Below are 19,729 nucleotides of genomic sequence, written 5' to 3' on the forward strand. Positions count from 1 at the left end.
GTCTCTCGGAAGGCTCCTTTGTGACTCAAAAGCAGCCAATCAGGCTAGACCAGCCAACTGGAGGAAGAGGTGGGGCTAAGAATGCACTTTAGCCACACCCCTTACTCCAGTTGGGTTAGTCTTACCTGTTACTTGATTGGCATTAGATGACCAATGCCTGTTTAGGTGTTCTTTCTAGCAGCCATCTTGTTAGCTTTTTCACATCTCCAAAAGAAGAAAAATTGACCATTTATGGATATAATTTTTTATTTACAAAATGGGAGAGTACAAAAAAACACCCTAGCCTCAAATACGTTAAGAACAAAAAAGAACAAGCAAAGGAGGAAGGTGACATTTTTATGCGTACCTCATTCCACCAACATCCCCCATGTTCCCTCATGATTCTACTCTATCAAATATATAAATACATACACACATGCAGCAAGAGTTAGAAGTAGGTTTTCCCACCTGACACCTTACAGCTATAACCAAGTAGAGTAGAATACAAAGTCATGACTAACAATTGGTCACTGGCTTTGAGCTGAACTTAACTATTCCAAATGGTTACCAAGATCAGGGGGAGGAGTAGGCAGCTAACATATCTCCATCCAAAGCTCAGGAAGAGCACCCATGTGTATACAAGCCTGGTGTCAGAACCTGACATACTTGGGCAGCTACCAAGACCTTATATGCCTCACTACAAACACCTGTCCTGGGCCCATTTTTTTTTTTAAAAAAAGTGTTTCTGGCTTGCTTCTCCGAAGAGGACAGGTGGGTGGCTTTAGCGGCTATTTTAAATTTCCCACAATGCCTCAAATCAACACTTCATTTGAGGAATTGTGAAAAACTAAAATGGCAGCTAGACCCATCTGCTTGGAGTCCTGTTCTTGCTATTCCATCTCCAAGTTAGGCCATCAACAAAAACGGGAGCCCTCCTAAATCGGCAGACAGCCCTGTGCACTCACATATATCCAGGACAAGCAAAGGTTTCCTCCCTCCCTGGGAATTTAGGTGTTGGCCTGTCCCTGGCTACTGAAGTAGATGAAGCCTTTACCAAAGCTGACAACAGTCACTGGTAGTTCCTAACTGGGACAGATAGGTAACCTGTGGCTGTCCATATGTTGGATTGCAACTCCCATCATCCCTGACCATGGACTATGCTACTTGAGGCTGATGGGAGTTGGAGTCCAACATCATCTGGAGGAGCAAATGTTCCCCACCCCTGTACTAGAAGCTACCTGGGGGCAGGGGTTAGACTGTAGGGCTTGTGATAAAAAAAAAATTGGACAAAGCATTTAAGGAAGGGAAAGCCAACACACTTAAAATGTGCAATAATAGAATTACAAATAAAAAATGGGAGGGGGAAATTGTGGTGGTGCATTAGTGAAGAGCCTTGGAACAAAGGTAGGAAATTTTCTTGCAATTTGAAAGGGACTTTTTCACCTAAGGCATTTTCAGCATGTACCAGTCAAATCAAGTCAAGATGACAACAGCATGAGCAGACAACCTGTGGCTCTCCACATATTGCTGGAATATAACTCCTATCATCCCTGAACATTGGCCATGCTGGCTGGGGCTAGTAGGAGTTCGAGTCCAACTTCCGCAGCGTCACAGGGTGCTCTCATCTGGGCTAGGGGCTTCAATACAACAGGGCAAACACTAGATTACAAAAATTTCATACAGCAGGTCTGGACACAATAGGAATGTCTTTGTATAAACCTTCCCTAGCACTTAAATCCAGGATTGGGAAAACTATGGACCTCCAGAGGTTTTCATCAATTCCCAGCTAGCATGGCCAATGGTCAAGGATGATGGGAGTTTTGTCCAGCAACATCAGAGGGGGGCACATGTTCCATATCTTGACTTGGAATGTTGCATTAACGCCTACATGGACTGAAAAACATGCACCCTAGAAGCACTCTGAACATCATCTCCTTAATACATGGTTCATCATCCAGCATCTCACTACCTTTCTTGTTTCACTGCCAAAGTTGTTAAACTCAAAGGTATATTGCCATTTTTAAAATTTAAACATTTTAATACCAGCTTTGTTTTGGTAGAATTTAGGGCAGGATTTCTAGCATTCATACCAAAGCAACCCTATTAAGAATGTTTATCGAATGGTCAATAAAATAGTTTTAAAAAAAACCTTTTTTAAAAAAAACACATTTCCTTTCCAAGATTACAATGTTTTGTAATTTGCTGGATCCTTGCAGTGGTTTATTTGCTACCACACAGTTTATGCTGCAGCAGGCTCAACCCTTGAACGTAAGAAATTGAACATCCAGAGACAAAGTAATATGAAAATGTAGCAACTAGATCTCTGCGACAGCAAATTTAACAATGGATAAACTTATGGGTTTGAGAGTGGTCTAAGAGCTAAATTACCTGTTTAGCTGTATTAAGAGCGTTGCAGGGTATTGCACTTTCCATTTCTCCTGGTGCCTGCAATTCCTGAAAGTTTAGTTTCATTTACCAATAATAAGGTAGAACAAATCTTATCTCTCTACAAGAAAATATTAGGTAGAGAACCATCCAAGGCACCTTGCAGTCCTGCCAACACTATTTTAAACTCCTGAAGCTGGATGTTTGAATTGAAAGGGATGGTTTCCGATGCTGCCCCCTAAAAGTCTGGGAAGTGGAGAGTCACCTCCTAGGAATAGCGAGTGAGCTTGTCATAGTTGGGACCAAAGGTCCTACACAGAAACATCGATAGCGTCATGAGGGAAAGCTGTGGGAAGAGAGAAAACTTGTTAAAGAGGATTCATATTGCTGTCACACCACTGCTGACACCAAAGGGGTCAGCCCAAACTGCATATCCTTGGGGCACTGGTAACCCAAAAGGTGGATCTCAATGGGGACAGCAATGCAAACAAGATTCCTTACCTCTCACTCACTTCATTAATCTCCCCCATCCAACTCACCCCACAGAAAGCTGGTTTAGACTGAAGGAAAAGCTTCAGCATCTACAGAGCATATTATCCAGCAGAGGAAGGTGGTGTTTTTTAAAGGAAAACCTTCATTTATCTTTCCAGCAGCCCCAATAAGACAAAATCCATTTTTCACATGGAAACTTTTGAGGTTGGGAGAGGGAAGGCCTTGCTCAAGAGGTTGTCCATGGTGTTCATAGAAGTGGCTGAACATGAAGCCGCATCTCCTTTGAACACTATCTACTCAGTTGTGTTATGACGCCTGTCCACCCATGCGCTCCATTTCACTGTGTAACACCTTGTACCTCAACTCAGGGCACCTCAGCACAGGCTGAGGTAGGAGTTGCTGGAGGAGCATCAGAGGCATTTCAACCCGCCCACCCACACATACACACAAGCTGCCTGTACCACAGCCAGACCAGAAGCCATTTTGAACAGCTCAGACACATGCAGAGTCCTTGACAGGAGTCCAAGAGGGCTGGCTGGAGGAGTTCAGACAGGGCAGCGGTAGGTCACCTCTTCAAGAACAGGGTACTATAGTGGCTAAGAGACAGAAGAAATTTCCCTGGTTTCAATAATCTCATTCCTGCCATGAGAGGCATGCAAGGCAGGTGCTTATCTTTTCTTTTCTTTTTTACTTGCTCCAGATCTGAGACCTGGAATTCCAAAGAGTTGCTGGATCTTAATCCTGGCTTGGGGCCCTAAGAATGGAAGGTCCTTGCAGAGATCAGAACAGTGCTGTGTGCATCTTGGAGGGAGCAGGGAGGGCCATCACTAATAATTTGCAGGGGAATAACCAACCACCCCATATTCTCCTTCCCTAGAAATAACCACTCTGAACTCCGAACTCCCTGTTGCATTTTGATTATTTTTGCAAAGGTTCTTTATTGTTCTGTGCTGTGTGTGTCCTCTCTCTCTTCTCTCTCTCTCTCTTTAGCTCTCCCTGTTGGTAGGCTCAGGTTCCTTGTATACTTCCTCTCCTTGCCCCTTGGGGGTGCCAAAGCTCCTTTCTCCAAACAGCACACAGGACAGGTACATGCCATTTACCTGCAAGGAGGAGAGGGGGGTAGTGGAGGGAAAGGAGGTGCTCATACAGACAGATTTGCAGCAGCTAACTCCCCCCCCCAGGCACAGGAAAGCTCAGCCTTCCCACTTGGCCTGGAGTAATTACCTTGCCAATACTCCAAGCAGATGTCCCTGTGCAGCAAATAGCAAAAGGATTTAAAAAAAAAATTAGAAGGGGAGATAGGTGAGGCTTGGGAGAGTTACTGGGATGTAGGCATGAAGGGCAACTAGAAAGGAGCATTGAGGAAGCCATGCAATTGCTTGCTCCATTGTGTGTTGCTTTAATGCAGCCAACCCAACCAGAACATCACATTTACAGACATGCCTGAACACACGGCAGGGAGTGTTAAGAGCCACAAGACACAGCCCGTTTTTATGCATAACTGTAGAAGCCAACAGACAAAGCATGCAAACACTGTGCAGCTGGCCTTGGCCCAGCACTGTTGGTGTGGCAGGGTAGTCTTCGTGTCCATACTGGGCAGGTGCAGATCACATAGCATACTATATAAAGGCCCAAATAGCTAGAGAGAGGAGATAGTCTGCCAGCTGCTGGCAGTGGCTAGAAGCAGCAGCAAAGACAGCCAGAAAGACGGCAGAGGAGGAATCCCTGCTGCCCAAGCCTGGGTGCCAAGGGAGTAGTCAGGCAAGAGGAGAAGGAGCTTTAAAGCTCTTCTTTTCGAGCTTGGATCCCACTACACAGGCCTTCCTGAACCATGGTGACTCTGGCTCCTGTTAGCCGTGGTATGATTAGGAGTGGCCCAGCAGGCCCTGGATCAAATGCCTCTCCTCACCTCCTTTTTAAAACTTTTATTTTTAAAAAATGCTTATTAGGAGGCTGGGCGTATATTAATGTGCAGTTCCAGTAAGATCCCAGACACCCACCATCTTAGGGGGGAAATCATGTGCTTTAAATGTATGATAGCTTTGCAGCCAAAATTTTCCCAGAGGCATCTATGCATATGCAAATATTATGCAAATTTGTGTCACAGGTGCATGCCCCGAGATCTTTAAATGGCGAGCAATGCTCCTCCTGCCCAATAGCTTAATCTTAACAGGGGAAAATCAAACTCCCCATATCCTAATCAGTGTTGTTTAAATAGCACTGCACTCCATCACTTAACACCAAAGCCTTGGTTATATGCCATGTGTTAAACTTTTTTAAATGTCAGCTGGCTTGGCTTAGCAGCTGCACTAGGAACTGTCATTTACTTTCCCTAAATATGGGAGCAGCAGAGCCAAATGCAGTCCTCCAAACTAAGCTGTCTATAACCCACCCACCCCAAATTCTGCCACCATCCCCAACCCAGAAAAGAAGAATCTCACCTCCCCAAAAAGACAAAACCTCCATACACAGCCCTAGGATATTAATGAAAACTTAGGGGAAGCACAGATCAAGGATCCACCTTGTGAATACACAAGCAATACATGATGATCTTGAGATATTAGTTTTGATAGCCACTACAGGCACAAGACAAAAACCATGCATCAGCAATAAAAATACAGCCCACACAAAATGGATTGTGGGGGGAGGGGGGAGATAAAAGGAGACAGAAGTAAAAAACACCCGCCCCAGCACAGGCAGACGCAAATGCATGCAGCTATCATAACAAGGCAGGCAGAAAGCAACATCCATGCATACACACAAATACACTCCAATCTGCCACCTGCTGGGGAAGTAGAGGATCTCCTGGGAGCCACCACTATGCAAGTCCCTGTGCTCTAGTGCGCTGATCAGTACCATGCAGAGTAGCTGCAGGAACTACAAGAAAGGTTAGGATGAGGAGGGGAAAGTGCAGGCCCCCATTTCTCTCATCCACATAACAATTCTGCCATCGGTCAGGAGCACTTGATGGTTAAGACTGGAACTGCATTGAAGATACCACTTGCAATGTTTCTCAGCAGCACCTTTGGGTGGCACATGCCTTGGGTTGCAGCACTGACACACCTCCCCTTTTCCTTAATATCGGAAACACCCTCAGGTCTCTGATCAAACTGCAGCAACAAAGTAAGAACCTCCCCTCGACCACTTATAATTCTACAGAGGAGAAACATTACTGTAGGTCAGTAGAGGTAACAGAAGTGAAGATCTAGAGCAGCCTTTCCCAACTAGTGGGCCACCAGATGTGTTGGACCACAATTCCCATCTTTCCTGACCACTGGCAATGCTGGCTGAGGCTGATGGGAGTTGTGGTCCAACAACATCTGGTGGCCCACTAGTTGAGAAAGGCTGGTCTAGAGCATGTGTGGGAAACCTTTGGCCCTCCAGATGTTGCTGAACTACAGTTCCCATCATCCCTGGCCATTGGCTGTGCTAGTTATGGTTCATGGGAGTTATAGCGTAGCAACATCTGGAGGGTCAAGGGTTCTCCACACCTCACCTAGAATCTCCTAATGTGAGATGGGGAAGAACGAAAGATAAATAGCTCCAAAAGCTTTTGAGTGGGGACTTAGCAATGGCCAGTATTGGACAGCATGGTGGGGCAGTTGGGCTCACCCGACCTTCCAACAGCTGAATCGCTGCTGCTTACCGGGAAGAACAAGGGAAGGGACGAGGCAGTAGGGAAGCTGGCGTGGTGCAAATGCATCAGCAGAAGGGCCAGATTGGCTCCCCACCACTTTGCCCTTCTTGCACTTTCACTCCTTGCATAACTACTTGGAAATGCAGCTGTAGCAACCTGCAGTGGCTCGCCAAAACCTCTTACCTCCAAGAGAGCAATCCCAAGGCAGATCCCCACAATGGTGATTATATTGTTTGTGAGCCAGATCTGGACGCTGTTCATGCAGCCCTGTGATTGGATAAAAGTTCATTTTTTAAAAAAGGGCATCTGTGTGTGTGTGATTTGAGAATGTAAGAAGAGCCATCAAAGCCAGCATTCTGCTTCCCAGAGACCAACCAGATGCATCCAGGAAGTTCATTTGCAGGGCTAGAAGGCAATATTAAACCCCCCACACACACACACTATACTTTGTGTTCAGAGATAAACTGCTACTGAGTGCAGCGGTTCCATTTAATTATGCCAATAGCCACTCCGAGTCTTATCTGCCTTGAACTGGTCTAATCCCCATTTACAGCCATCCAAACCAGTGGCTGTCCCAAGCAGTGATGCCATTGGGGAAGGATTTTAGGGCAGAAGTCCAGGGCCCTACTCAGCAGAATGAGCAGGACGGCTCCAAAACACAGCAGAGCTGGCCTGCTGAAGTTCGAAGTAAGTGAAACAATACAAGTCACAATCTAAAAAGCAGCCCTCTCCCCCTACCTGAAAAGATCAGTAAGTCCCAGGTCTAACGTGATCTTACTGCACCACTGTTTCCCACACTGAGTGGGAGTGGATTCCGAATTAATTGTGCAGTGCGTGAAAAGGCATTTTGTTTTGTGTGTCCTGAGTGCCGATCAATTTCACTGGGTGACTTGGAATTCTAGAATGGGGGATGGGGGGGAGGGAGGGAGGGAGGGGGACAGCGAGAGCGAGAGCTCTTTCTACCCACTTTCTCCAAAGTCATGCATCATTTTATGAAGCTCTAGCATGATGCTCCCTCAGTTGTCCATTTTCTTACTTGTTTTTAAGCTCAAGCAGCTTAGAATTTTGAGCAGAGATTGTTGCAGGCTCCCTCCCCGCCCCCAACCTGGCCACAGTGCTTAGGCTACTCACCTCCTTGTGCACTGGCCACTGTACCTCAGCTTCGCAGAAGTCTGAAAGCTTGAGGCTTGCTGTGCTGTTGGTCTCCGACTGGCCGGACTGAGAGCCATTACGGCAGGAGCAGGGATAGAGCCTGTAAGAGGAGTTTTTGACTGCGCTGTTCTCCATCCAGTCCGTGTAGGTCATCCATCCACAGCACTGTAGCTGGGGCGGGAGAAGAGAGAGGAAGACAGTTGGGGATGGGAAGGAAAGCTTCCTTGTCCAGGTAAAGGAACTGTCCATTCTGCAAGAGCCATGGCTTCTCATCTTCCTGTGACAGACAGAGCCAGCAGAGGAAAAAGACCCAGGAAGCAATTGGTAGGCTTGAGAGGCAGCCATCTTACTGAAACAGGTCTGGGTCTGGTAAGTGCCTGGAGGCGGGACCATTATGGGAGCCCTTGTATTCTCTGCCTTTTGTGCCATGATGGAAGAAAAGCTGGATATAAATTTAAGGTAATAATAGTATAGGTGAAAAACTAAAGCCACCCATGAACAAGACCAGAGCTAGCAGGAGGTATCAACAGGCTACAGAAAATTGGGGTGAATGTTTCTTTTTGAGGCAAGTGTCTTACCTGCTCTTGCACAAAATCCCAGCTCTCATCCTGATCCAAGGGTGGGCTATGTGTCCCATAGTCTGCAATTATGTGTTTTACATATTTACCGACCTGTGAGTTGAGCTGCATGGTAACAGAAGAGAAAGGTTAAAAAGCAAGCTCTCTGACAGTAGCAAAGGTGGGGATTAAGATGCTCCAATTATTTGCATGCCCAATATCCCATTACTCATGGCATCCTCTCAGGCTTGCATGACCGGGAAAAAAAAGGCATCTAGGGATGCTGGTTGTTTCCTTGCCAGCTGCCCAGATTCAGGCAGGGAAAAACCAAAGCACCTGTAAACAAAGTTGTGGAACTCCTAGTGCCCAGTTACTCCTGGGTCCTTCAAAACCAAACTAGGCGTGATGTACCTATCCCGAGTGCTGACCCTGCTCTGAACCCCACAAACTCCCAAAGGGAATCGAAGGCAGGAGCCAGGGTTTTTCCTATTTCCAGGAGAAACTGGCTGCACAGAGTGCTGATCAGCTGACCATTCTGGCAATCACTCCTCCTTCTTCCAGAATAATTTATTTAAAAATAAAAGTTGCCAAATAAATAGATCAAGAGTATGTGCGTCCTGGGTGCCTGGCGATGCTTTTTCAAATGCTAAAGGTCTGACTGAAAGGACAGAGGGAACAGAGGCAATCTATGATGCAGTCAGAGCCAGAACAGCAGGGGTGGGGTGACGCAGAGTTCACCACTCAGCCAAAAAGAAAAGGGAAAAAGTGCATCCACTGCTGGAGGGGGATGTCTGCCTTCAGCCTAGCTTCGACCCTCCCCTCCCCTGCATGTGAGTCACAAGCACTAGGAGAGGGAAAGGGAGATCACAGGGCATGCACAGTCTCTCCTCATTCACGTGCCCTGCTAGTTCTCTCCCCATTCAGCTCCCCAGCAGGCAGAAAAGTTGAGTCTTGGTCTCTACACACACAGCGGAATGAGGTGGCAGATTTGTGAGGTGGTGGAATAGAATGTTCCACTTCAGACCATGGCAAAGGAATCACATTTTTGAACGCTTTCTGACTATGCCGCCAAACAAAGCTCTCTGCAAATGGTAAACCAATGTGCTCAGCCTTCTGTTTCCAGAGGAACTATTAAGCAGTGTGCAGCACGCAAAAATGGGTACCCCCTGCTGAGGTGGTACAGTCCATTCTATTATCTTCACACATTGGCCACCTCATTCTACTGCATGTGTAGACCAACTACCAGAAACACTGTACATTTAAAGCACATGGCTTCCCCCAACGAATCCTGGGAACTGAAGTTTATCCCTCACAGAGCTACAATTCCCAGCACCTTTAACAAACTACAGTTCCCAGGATTCTGTTTTGGGTGATAGGGAAATGTGCTTTAAACGTATAGGGCAGCCTTTCCCAACCAGTGTGCCTCCATATGTTGTTGGACCACAACTCCCATCAACCTCAGCCAGCATTGCCAATGGCTGAGGCTGATGGGAGTTGTGGTCCAACAACATCTGGAGGCACACCGGTTGGGAAAGGCTGGTATAGGGGGTACACAGCCTATGAATGACTGTGTGTGGCAAGGGGTATAATCAGATGTTTTTTTTGTCCAGGGTGGAAAAAATCCTTGGGGCAGTCCCATACTGACTTTCCCATGAGACAGAGACGCATGAGGTTGTACAAATGATCTCCGCCATGCCCCCTCTATGATGAGCTTCCGCCGGGCCTTGAAGACCTGGCTCTTCAGGCACGCTTTTGGGGTGGGTTAGGTTTTATTATTATTGTTGAGATTTTTAATGTATTTGTATGTTTTTATTTTGTATGTCGCCCAGAGTGGCTGGACAGCCAGCCAGATGGGCGACTGATAAATTTAATAAATAAATAAAAAATACACCTTTTTCCAAATGCCACTCACCGATTTGCTCTGTGTGTATATGAGGATTCCAATGGTGATTTGAGCAATAAAGAGAAGCAGCAGGAAGGCGAAGTACTGTCAAGGGAGAGAGCAAGAGAAATCAGCAAGGCTCAGCCAGGGTCCTACTGCAACCCAGATGAAAGCGCACATGGCATTTATTTATTTAATTTATTTATTTATTAGACTTTTATACCGCCCGACTAGCAATAGCTCTCTGGGCGGTGAACACATAGATACAATAAAATCACACAATATAATACAGGAAAAACATATAAAAATAAGAACAATCTAGAATCAATTACAACAGGTCTGTATCCCTCTTGCCTCATATAGTGCCCACTTAGAGCTCACCAGGGAGAACTCTGCTGATTGGAGACAGGGTGAAAAGGCACTTTGCAGAGCAAGGAAGCCCTTTGCACACATGAGCCTGTCTCCAGAACACTCCCAGCAGGCCAGATGGGGAAACTGCGGCCCTCCCCAGAGGCTGTTGGACCTCAACTCCCATCCTCCCTAACTACTGGGCATTCTGGCTGGGAATGATGGGAGTTGGAGTCTAACAGCCTCTGGAGGGCCACAGGTTCCCCATTCCTGAAGGGACACGAGCACATTGCCAACCCTTCTTTGCCTAGAACCTTTTAGCAGCTACCCTGCTTTGGAGTGCTAGACACAAACACCCATCAGCAACCCTTACTCCAACAGCTAGGGATGCCAGGACAGAGCACCCCATAGAAACAAGCAAAGGAAGGAGGAAACACTTGCTGCTCAGTAAAACTGTTGTGACTGTGTCTCCCGTGTCTCACCCAAGACCCTTTGGTATCTGTGAACACTGTGCCTCGTCTGAACAGTATTAGAGCAATCCTTTCCCACTCCAAAAAGTGGGGAACATTGTCTCCCACACACAAGGGAGACACACACACCCAAAGTAAGCTCTCTGGTCACAAAGGCCAGGCACGCCACTCCAACAGTTGTCACTACTGGACAAACACTCACAAGTCAACACTTTTTGTCTTGCAGCCCAGACACACAGAGCACAGGAAGCTCTCTCCACAAAGACGGCTCCAGTGCAATCCCTAAGAACAAGGTGGGGAGCCTTTTCCAGCCCAAAGGCTGCGATCCCTTCTGGGCAAGGCCAGAGACAAAAATGGGAAGAGCAGCACATGTGAATTTTACCTTTGCACAGTAGGCTAGTTTATGCGCATGCACCCCCCCACCCCCACCCCACACATCCTCTCTATCCTCCATCCAGGTAAGCAAGAAGCATGATCAGAGTTCGAGGACACAGTCCAGCCAGGCTGCCCTGGTGCCTGTAAGCCACTGTCCAAGGCACATGCTCCTCCTTGCCAGAGTGACTGGTGGGCACCCCCAAACATATGCCTTCCCTTTTCAGAATCTTCTCCATGCCGGATACTGATCAATAAAGGCCATGATTTTGCCACATGTTTTTCTTTGTTGCTACAGGGTGGCAGAGAGGGTTCTCTTTCCTTCCCCCTGTTAATATTTGACTTCAGCTAATCTCAAGACAGGACCCTGAGCAGGGTGGCCAGGAGCTCACTGGGCCCAGGGCTGCTGTCTGTTCCGTCAGGTTCTCCGGACTGTGAGGGGGTAAACCTCTCACAGCGTACAAAAGGAATGGGAGTGGCTGCCAGGCTGTCTGAGGCAGTCAGCTGTTGGGGAGTGGGTGGGAAGGATGATACCAGGGACTGGCAAGTACCATGATCATTCTGGCCGTGTCACCAGAGCCAGGTGGGGGCGCTGTGACATTGTTTGGTGGCGGTGGGGACAGTGTTCCCACTTCGGTGAGTTTATTGGCTCTCTCTGTGATGTTGCAGGTGGCCACCCCGATGGTATTTTCAGGGGTGCTGGGGGAGTTTTAGACCCTTCCTGGATTGAACACATATAGGATATTGCAAGAGTGTATTTCTACCCCCATGAGAATTGTCTGAACTGCAAAGCACAGTATGGGGTGTTTCAAAGCCCTTTTGCAAGCAGCCCCTCACTGCTCTTTAAACCTCCAAAAACCAGGCTTTCAAACAGCCTCTTGATGCTCTTTGAACATCCCATTTTCAAAGGTTCAAGGAGCAGAGCGGGGAGGGAGAAGTGGCTTCCATTCAATGCAAATCGCTTCTCATCCTGGAGCAAGGCACACTCCCTCTAACCCATCAGCTGACAGGTAGTAGGAGTACACTTTGCTCCAGCAAAGGAACTATTGGGAGCTGACTTTATTTATTTTATTAAATGTATAGCCTGCCCTTCCTCCCAGAAGGAGCCCAGGGCAGCCAGGACTTTAAGCTCCTATTTGTTCCTTTGAAGCCCTGCCCTCACCTGTCCCATACCTGATGTCATTTTTAATGGGAGTAGCTTGTCCAAATGGCTTTGCAGGCCAAATGGGAAGGTCTGGCAGACCACGTTTGGCCTGTGAGCTGGAGGTTTCCCATCTGGATGTATAGGATAGCTCTGTTAGTCACCCTTTTTGAAACTAAAAAGCCTCAAACACATTAGCCTTTCCTCATACAGAAGGTGCTCAGCACCACACACACACACAGATTTTTTTTGCCTTTTCTTGCACCTTTTCTAGCTGTACAATATTTTTTGAAATGCTGCAACCAGAACTGTACACAGTATTCTAAATGCAGCCAGATAGAACAAATTTATATAAACACATGTAGGCACTGGTTGTTTTACTTTCAGTCCCTTTCCTAATAATTCTTAGCAGGAAATTTGGCTTTTTCACTGCCACAGTTCACCCACTCTTAACACTCCAGACCCTGCTTCCAGAAAAGCCCTGGCTCCCAGCATTCCCTGCTTTTAGCCCATTATGGGTTCCTTCTAGGAGGAAGGGTGGCATATAAATCTGATAAATAAAGCCAGAATTTCCTCAGAGAATTTCAGGAACCTGGCTGCCTCTCTTTCTGCACATACTTACAAATCCCAGCATACACTTGATTTCCTTGAGGGAACCCAGGCATCCGAGGAATCCAATCAACATGGTGAGGATGCCAACCCCACAGAAGATATAAGACCAGACCTTTAGGGCATAATATGATGAGCCTGGTGAGGGAGAAATAGACAAATCAGTCTAGCCTGGCTCAAGAGAAAACTGAAAAGGCCAGAGATGGTGGGAAAGTTTTTTCAAAGATCCACCTCTTCAGCAACCTGTATGGAAATGTCCCTGTTCTTCCCCTTGTAGAGGGATTCAAGGGAGCAAAAATTGTTTGTTGGATCATGTCCAAAAGAGTCAAAGTTCTATCCAGGAGCTGCCATGAGCTTCCCCCCTGCCTTTTTCCTACAGAGGCCACAAGGAGAACACTCTAGGGCTAGCCAGGCCATGCAATTGGGGGAGGGGTGGGAATCATTGGTGGATGAATGTAATAAAGGACCATCTTTTATTCTCCTAAGGATTTCCCCAGTGGCCCTGGAGGGTGGGGTACAGTGGCAGTTGGGAATGAGGAATATTAGCAAACCAGGAAGAAGAGGGGGGAAATGGGACTGAGAGACCACAACCCACCCCTCCGTGTGACTCACCTAGGACAGAAGCAAAACTATTCCGGTCAAAAAGTATCCATAAGCCAAAGCTAAAGAGAAGACTTCCAAGGATCTGAAGGGGGGGGGGAGGAAGAGAAAACAGACAAAGAAGGTTATAAATCGATGTTACTGCACACTGCTTCCAACCTTCTTTAAATCTTTTCCCACCCTTCATAAATGAGCTTCTCAAGGGGCACCCAGGATCATACTGATGGCCCCGTGTAGCCTTGGATCAGGCCAGTCTGCCCCCCCCAATTCCCCGAAGTACTCACAAAGAAAAAGAGATTGAAGATGAAGAGGAAGTACTTTGTGACACTGAGGCATCCTTTGTGAGACATGGTGTCTTCCTGTGAGGAGGAGGAAGGGAAGCAGGAGTGTCAAGGAGAGACACAAAACACAAATTCAGTTGGGTCTCTTTGTGGCAGGGCCCATTCACCTCCCAACCTTACTCTACATCCATGTATGTTATCTCCACCCCATCCCTTGAGGAGGGGTTTTTTCCCCTTTAGTTCGACTTCTTTTTAAAAATCTGTTTTGGTGTTTTAAGGCCTTCTATATAGATGGGGCTTGGGCCTAGAAGCCTGAGTGGTGAAATCATAATAGTAGCCCACTTGGTTGCTTGGGAAACTGAGGCTCTCACCTTGGGGCTGCCAGTTCCATTCCAGGACTTGCTGGTAGAGGTGGGGAAAAGGAAGGAGTCAACAGAGAGCAGAAGACTCTCCTCTAACCTCTATACCCCACCCCTGAAGGGCTGTCATCCAGGGCTTGTAGATAACAACAATGGCTTTTGGCAACTGGTTCCCTGTGATAACACAGTCCCACCCATTCTTCCAGGCTTTTCCATTGGGTTGCCAAATGTTTAACTTGCCATTGCACCGGTGCCTTTAAAAGCAGCTTGAGCTAGAGACTTTAGCACACCATAATATTTATTTCCATGCTGTAGGAAGCTTCATCTACCAATGAATTAAGCTGCTGTTGAAGGCCCCAGGAGAGGGGTGGAATCTGCTGTAGCCTGTATTGTCTCCAAGCTTTGACGTAAACCTCAGAGCAATGGAGTCCAATATCAAAAAAGCTGGTGGACAAAGACAACCACACATTAGGACTATGTAGGACTGGCACCACTTATGTTTCCAAAATGAGATGTTTATGTTTCACAGGTTTTAAGCTACATTCTTAAACGTAGTTAAGTTAGCTAGTTAGCTATTTAGAATCCCAATGTTCAGCAGCAGAATCAAATATATATGTTATGGGAATCGCAAGGTTTACAGAGGTAACCATCATCCAAGTCTATGCTCCAACGGCAAACACAGAAGAAGAGGAATTGGAGAGATTTTAAGCAGAAGTACAGGAAGAAATTGATCACACACCAGAAGAAGATGTGTTGATAATCATGGGGGACTGGGATGCAAAAGTAGGGAACAGAGAAGAACTAGAAATTGTAGGAAAATGGGGCTTAGGAGATAGAAATGAAGCAGGAGAGAGACTTATTGAATTCTGTGAAGACAATAATTTGTTTCTTGCAAACACATTTTTTGAGCAACTGAAAAGACGACTGTACATGCGGGCATCACCAAATGGTCAGTTTGGAAATCAAATTGATTATATAATTGGTAGAAGAAGATGGAGAAGTTCCATACTTTCTGCGAAAACAAGACCAGGAGCAGAATGCGGTACAGATCATGAACTAGTAATATCGAAAATCAGAACAAAGCAATCATAATGCCAAAACACAATTTAAATAAATCCCAGAAGAATATAAAGATCAAATAAGGAACAGATTTGAGGCTTTAAATTTAGTGGATAGAGACCAGAAGAACTATGGATTAAAGTCAGAGACATTATCAGGGAAAAATGCAAAAAGACAATACCTCTAGTTAAAAAGAGAGGAAAACCTCAATAGATGACTGAAGAAACTCTTAAAATGGATAAAGATAGAAGGAAAGCAAAAGCAAAAGGAGATAGAAACTCGATCAGAACCATAAATGCAATAATACAGCGACTCGTGCATAGGGACAAAGAGAACGATTACAATAGTTATTGTAAAGAAATAGAAGAGGACAACAACAAAGGTAGAACAAGAGACCTATTCCAAAAGATTAGAGAAATTAAAGGGAAATTTAAACCAAGGGTAGGGATGTTGAATAATCAACAGGGGAACACACTGACTGACCAAGATAAAATAAAAGGAAGATGGAAGCAATACACTGAAGAACTATATAAAAGAGATGCAAGGATGACAGATTCATTCACAGAGGAACTGTATGATGAAGAACCAGAAATTTTAGAACATGAGGTGAAAGCTGCTATTAAAATACTTGAAAGAAACAAATTACCAGGAACAGATGGCATACCTACAAGTTACTGAGACTGAATCTGTCCACATTTTGACAAAAAATTGTCAACAAATATGGAAAATAAAACAATGGCCCACAGACTGGAAGCATTTAATATACTGTACATCCCAATTCCAAAGAAAGGGAATGCAGTAATTACCAAACTATTGCTATAATATCCCATGCAAGTAAAGTAATGCTCAAGATTCTACAACTAAGGCTCTTACCATATTTGGAGTGAGACTTGTCAGATGTTCAAGCTGGATTTAGAAAGCGAAGAGGTACCAGAGATCATATCGCAAACATATGTTGGATAATGGAAAGGACCAAGGAATTTCAAAAGAAAATCATCATGTGCTTTATAGATTACAGAAAGGCCTTTGATGTGTAGATCATGAAAAACTATGGAATGCTTTAAAAGAAATGGGGGTGCCACAGCATCTGATTGTTCTGATGAGCAACCTATACTTTGGACAAGAGGCTACTGTAAGGACAATATGCAGAAACTGAATGGTTCCCAATCGGAAAGGGTGTGAGACAGGGGTGTATTTTATCACTATTTGTTTAATCTATATGCAGAACATATCATATGGAAAGCAGGATTGGACCAAGATAAAGGAGGTGTGAAAATTGGAGGGAGAAATAGCAGTAATGTAAGATATGCAGACAACACCATACCACTAGCAGAAACCAGTAATGATTTGAAACAAATGCTGATGAAAGTAAAAGAGGAAATCACAAAAGCAGGACTACAGCTGAATGTCAAGAAGACTAAAGTAATTACAACAGAAAATTTATGTCAATTTAAAGTTGACAATGACATTGAATTTGTTAAGGATTATCAATATCTTGGCACAGTCATTAACCAAAAGGGAGACAATAAAGAAATCAGAAGAAGGCTAGGACTGGGGAGGGCAGCTATGAGAGATCTAGAAAACGTCCTCAAATGCAAAGACATATCACTGAACACTAAAGTCAGGATCATTCAGACCATGGTATTCCCGATCTCTATGCATGGATGTGAAAGTTGGACAGTGAAAAAAGCAGATAAGAGAAAAATCACCTCATTTGAAATGTGGTGTTGGAGGAGAGCTTTGCGGATACCATGGTCCGCAAAAAAGACAAATAATTGGGTGTTAGAACAAATTAAACCAGCACTATCACTAGAAGCTAAAATGATGAAACTGAGGTTATCATACTTTGGACACATCATGAGAAGACATTTCACTAGAAAAGACTAATGCTGGGGAAAACAGAAGGGAGTAGAAAAAGAGGAAGGCCAAACAAGAGATGGATTGATTCCATAAAGAATGCCACAGACCTGAACTTACAAGATCTGAACAGGATGGTTTATAACAGATGCTATTGGAGGTCGCTGATTCATAGGGTTGCCATAAGTCGTGATCGACTCGAGGACACATAACAGCAACAACAAGGATTGAGCAGGTCATGGAATGCTGACTGACAGTTGGGGAAACATAAACGAGGTGTGAGGGGAAATGGAATGAAGCATCCTGGAAAAGGGCATGGCTGGCTTGCTGGCACCCTGAACAGGGGCACTCTACCTTGTAACATTTTGCTGCAGGTCCCACTTGTACAACTAAGTACGAATTACCAGGGAGCAGCAGCAGGGAGAGGCTACTGCCTTCATGTCCTGGGCATGGCCTTCCCAAAGGCATTTTGTTGGCCACTGTAGAAAGCAGAATGCTCAGATCCAGCAAGGATCTTCTCATGTTCAGACATGCGGTTAGGCAGCGAAGACAACGCACTCTACCCATGGCTAGAGGCATTCTCCTTGTAGGTCATATGTTCCTTCCCACCACTGGAAAGATGTTTCAGAGCTGAGCCCTGCCAGCAAGACAGATGATATCATCTCACAGCAGACTAAGAAGAGGAAGCGGTGGGTTTTGAAGATGCTGTGCATCACAGATTCTCAGAAAGACAGGGTCACTTCCTGCACTCCTCTTGTAACTGATTTTTATCGTCTCCCACAAATGTAAGGACTGCCATCTTGCATGCTAGATGCACGGATTCACTCCTCTGCCTTTCCACTGGCTGAGCTAACACACATTTACCACAGTGCCACTTTCACACATATCCATATCCTACCCTCATTTGTGAAAACATTAGTTGGTGCAATTATATGGTTATTTTTCCCTTGTTTATATATGGGCAGGGATATATGCTCAGTTTTGTGCATAAGTACTAGCTCACTCCTTTGCATGAGAGGTTTCCTTTGCACAATTATTTTACATACTTTTAAACATGCGCTTTCTAGTGTAAAACTCAGCAATGCCCATGTCCAGATTGGTTCACATGCTTCTTTCATGTTTGTTTGACTTTTGTTGAGAATTTTGCTCGTTCACACCCCATTTCAGGCAAGACATTTTCAGCTTTGCTCATCATTATTATGCATACAGAAGTATGTGCAATCTGTACCACTTATGTAAGCTCTCCGTGACACATTTACACTCATGAGAATGTCTCAAGTTGCACAAGAGCTTCTCGGATTGTCCGCACAAGCATGTTCTCATACATATAGATTCACAAACATTACTTGGCCCTTTGCACCTACACAGCATACCAGCATTCACCTACACAGGCATTTACACAATACACTTTTAATTACTTTGTACACACCAGTCACACATGCATTTTGACAAGGACAGATGTTTGTGCTGGTTTTCCTGAACACACAGTCATTACCAAAATGTAATGTTAAAATACAAATTAACACAGTTAGGATCCTCTTTCTCACAGTCCCTTGGGTCAACATACTGCCCACCAGGGGTATATATATGTGCCCCTCCCCACATTTATACATGAACAACTCCTAAGTGCCCCATAGAAGCAGCCCTTTGACTACCTTATACCCCATCACATATTCTCCCCCATGTCACACAACCTGCAAAACTCTTCTCTAAAACAAGCTTTGGCCCCCAAAGCGCTTCCATCCCATTCAACCTTACTTCGGTTGGCATCAAGAACATCCCACATTTACACTCCATGGTGCACCAGGCATCACCTCCTGTGAACCATTCTGACTCAGCAGCCTCTCTAAACATAACACCCCAAGATCCCTTCTCAGCTCCTGCTCCATAAGTACCCCATCAACATAGCCAGCCAAGCCTAGCCCAATCACATACACCAGAGATTAATTAATCCGCTTGCTCTCACTAAACCCTCTCTAATCAACAACGTGATATTTGAGGCGGGGTCGGGGTATCTGGGCCAAGAACCAAAAGTTCCTATCCCAGATATCCAACACCCCCCGGTTCCCCGATTTCACATGGATGAATCCCCTAACATAGCTCTATTTTCATCTCAAACAGCTCCCTTTTTCCAATTTATGCTCTTCCCTAAAACTTCTCAAGGTTCGTTTAGAAACAGATATACGAATGACGTACCCTCCTTATCACCCGGACAGTCCTTTGCCTCTCCTTGCTGCTTGTAGACTACCACAGCAGAACTCTACCCCCCCCTTTTTTTCTTTTTCTTCTTTTGACGGTCCAAAGTTTCCAAACTTCACTCATCCACCCAAAGGGGCCCACCTCCCTCATTTGCTTCTCTAGTTTCTCATTGGTTGCAAGTGCAACAAAGGAGGCAGGGCTTATATATTAAAAATTAATAGATTCCAGAGTTCCACCCACAGCCTGCGGTTTCCAGCCAACCTTCCCCACCCCCAGGTTCTTTTGTTGAGGGTTGTTGTTTTTGGGGTGGAGCTGTTTCTTAAGGGGTTTTTGGTTTCATGACGTTTATT

The 19,729-nt window shown here is 45.4% G+C and overlaps 1 protein-coding gene across 2 annotated transcripts; it reads right to left on the minus strand.

Moving 5' to 3' along the window:
* Positions 1 to 228: 228 nt before the first annotated feature.
* CD37 (CD37 molecule) lies at positions 229 to 19,648 on the minus strand. 2 transcript variants are annotated; one of them, XM_061588782.1, is made up of 9 exons: positions 19,377 to 19,648; positions 13,909 to 13,983; positions 13,637 to 13,709; positions 13,038 to 13,162; positions 10,115 to 10,189; positions 8,224 to 8,328; positions 7,625 to 7,816; positions 6,677 to 6,760; positions 229 to 2,710 (listed from the first exon to the last, which is right to left on the minus strand). In XM_061588782.1, the coding sequence occupies exons 2-9, from the start codon at positions 13,972 to 13,974 to the stop codon at positions 2,633 to 2,635; spliced, it is 798 nt and encodes a 265-aa protein (XP_061444766.1). In that variant the 5' UTR covers positions 13,975 to 13,983; positions 19,377 to 19,648; the 3' UTR covers positions 229 to 2,632. The 2 variants fall into 2 exon arrangements, with proteins under 2 accessions (XP_061444766.1, XP_061444765.1); XM_061588781.1 differs by lacking the exon at positions 19,377 to 19,648 and adding an exon at positions 18,939 to 19,031.
* Positions 19,649 to 19,729: the final 81 nt, after the last annotated feature.

The sequence above is a fragment of the Rhineura floridana genome, chromosome 11 (assembly GCF_030035675.1).
Source record: "Rhineura floridana isolate rRhiFlo1 chromosome 11, rRhiFlo1.hap2, whole genome shotgun sequence".
Classification (NCBI taxonomy): Eukaryota; Metazoa; Chordata; class Lepidosauria; order Squamata; family Rhineuridae; genus Rhineura; species Rhineura floridana.

Coding starts and splice junctions, on each gene's coding strand:
- CD37 (XM_061588781.1), bottom strand. CDS start 18,977: ATGGAGTGTAAATGTGGGATGTTCTTGATGCCAACCGAA. Junction 13,710..13,908: donor TCTTCAATCTCTTTTTCTTT/GTGAGTACTTCG, acceptor CCCCCCCTTCAG/ATCCTTGGAAGTCTTCTCTT. Junction 2,711..6,676: donor TTGGGATTGCTCTCTTGGAG/GTAAGAGGTTTT, acceptor CTCTTCCCACAG/CTTTCCCTCATGACGCTATC.